The following is a 1328-nucleotide window of genomic DNA, read 5'->3' on the forward strand; positions in this document are numbered from 1 at the left end:
CCAGGGAAAGCAAATCCTCTGCTTTGGAACAAGCTGACATTAATCCAACAGACCATGTTTGGGAGCAGCTTCAGCTGACCTCAACAGCAGCAGCAGAGGGCTCACTAACAGGATGCTCACAAAGCAAGATATCTCTAAGCAAGTCTAAATCCAACACCTCCTCATGAAATGAGCTTAACTCTTAACCTGTCAGCTTCACTTAAGAATTACAGGGGAGATACCTCTGGCAGATCCCTCAAGTCATTTTGCTTCTGGTGCACATACATGGAAAAGAATATTGTTCTCAGCCTGCTCAACCACTGTGGGGCAGAGTCTTTTTTTTTTTTTTTTTTTAAAATATGAACACAATCTACAAAAATTACACTGTCATATCTGGCAATGTTTTCCTTTACGGCTTGCAGCTTACTAGACTAGATTTCTCAAACACACCAGTGCAGCTTCACATTGTTTCAATAAAACCTTATTGCGTTTTGTGAAGGGTGAGTGCACAACAATCACCTTCCTAAGGGTTTGTGTCACCAGCCCTGGCTTTGTAACAAAAGAAAGCTAGCCATATATAGAGAGAACTGCAAATCATGACCACTAACAGGGCTGTCAACATGATATTTGATATTTATTTAACATTAAATAAGTTGATTTTAAAAGCAGTATTCACTCACAAAGGGTCAAAGTCATAGGCCTAACTTTCTGAACACTGGGTTATTGCTTCCTATCTCCTGGAAACTAAGAGACAAGAATCAATAGACCAGAAGTACAGATGGCAGCTGCAATTATTCCAGATGCTATATTATCAAGTGTGGTACATAGCCAAGGGTCCACATGATAGCCACCAACAGCGCAGCTACCATTAAGTAACCAGAAAAAAACAGAAAGTATGTGTTTTCAGGGAAGCATTTATATCTCCTTCAGGACATGCTATCTGCTTATCAGCCACAGAGGAACAACACTGGGAGACACACTAGGACAGTACATTCTCTAACAGTCGGCAAACAAGCACAGCAACTTTTTTTGCCTTCATTTTTATGCTAACAGTCTTTTTTTTCACTCTAGTCTTTTGAAGCAAAAAAAAACCAAACTAAAAAAGGCCTCGTAGACACACGGAGGACTTATCAGTCCAAAATTACAAAAGCCGAACCGTTCTGGAGTTACAGACATGCGGAAACAAATGAAGAATAAGAAAAGAGTGCACGTTACTTGTATTGTGGAAGGGCACATCCAAGCATCAAGAACATCAGTCCGATCGCTCCCCCAAAGGACAGGCTAATCAAGGCTACAACGAGAACACAAACACAAACCCGACAGCAGGTGAAGCCTGCAGTACATAAAAC

The 1328-nt window shown here is 41.0% G+C and overlaps 1 protein-coding gene across 1 annotated transcript in view; it reads right to left on the reverse strand.

The window, feature by feature from the left end:
* Positions 1 to 1270, reverse strand: part of LEPROTL1 (leptin receptor overlapping transcript-like 1) — a gene marked incomplete at its 5' end in the record, with an annotated part of 3050 nt that extends 1780 nt beyond the window's left edge. Inside the window, one exon of the mRNA XM_009870673.1 lies at positions 1195 to 1270. Coding sequence (XP_009868975.1) covers positions 1195 to 1270 — 76 coding nt within the window. The remainder of the gene's footprint in view (positions 1 to 1194) is intronic.
* Between the last annotated feature and the right edge of the window lie 58 nt (positions 1271 to 1328).

The sequence above is a fragment of the Apaloderma vittatum genome, unplaced genomic scaffold, assembly GCF_000703405.1.
Source record: "Apaloderma vittatum isolate BGI_N311 unplaced genomic scaffold, ASM70340v1 scaffold34805, whole genome shotgun sequence".
Classification (NCBI taxonomy): Eukaryota; Metazoa; Chordata; class Aves; order Trogoniformes; family Trogonidae; genus Apaloderma; species Apaloderma vittatum.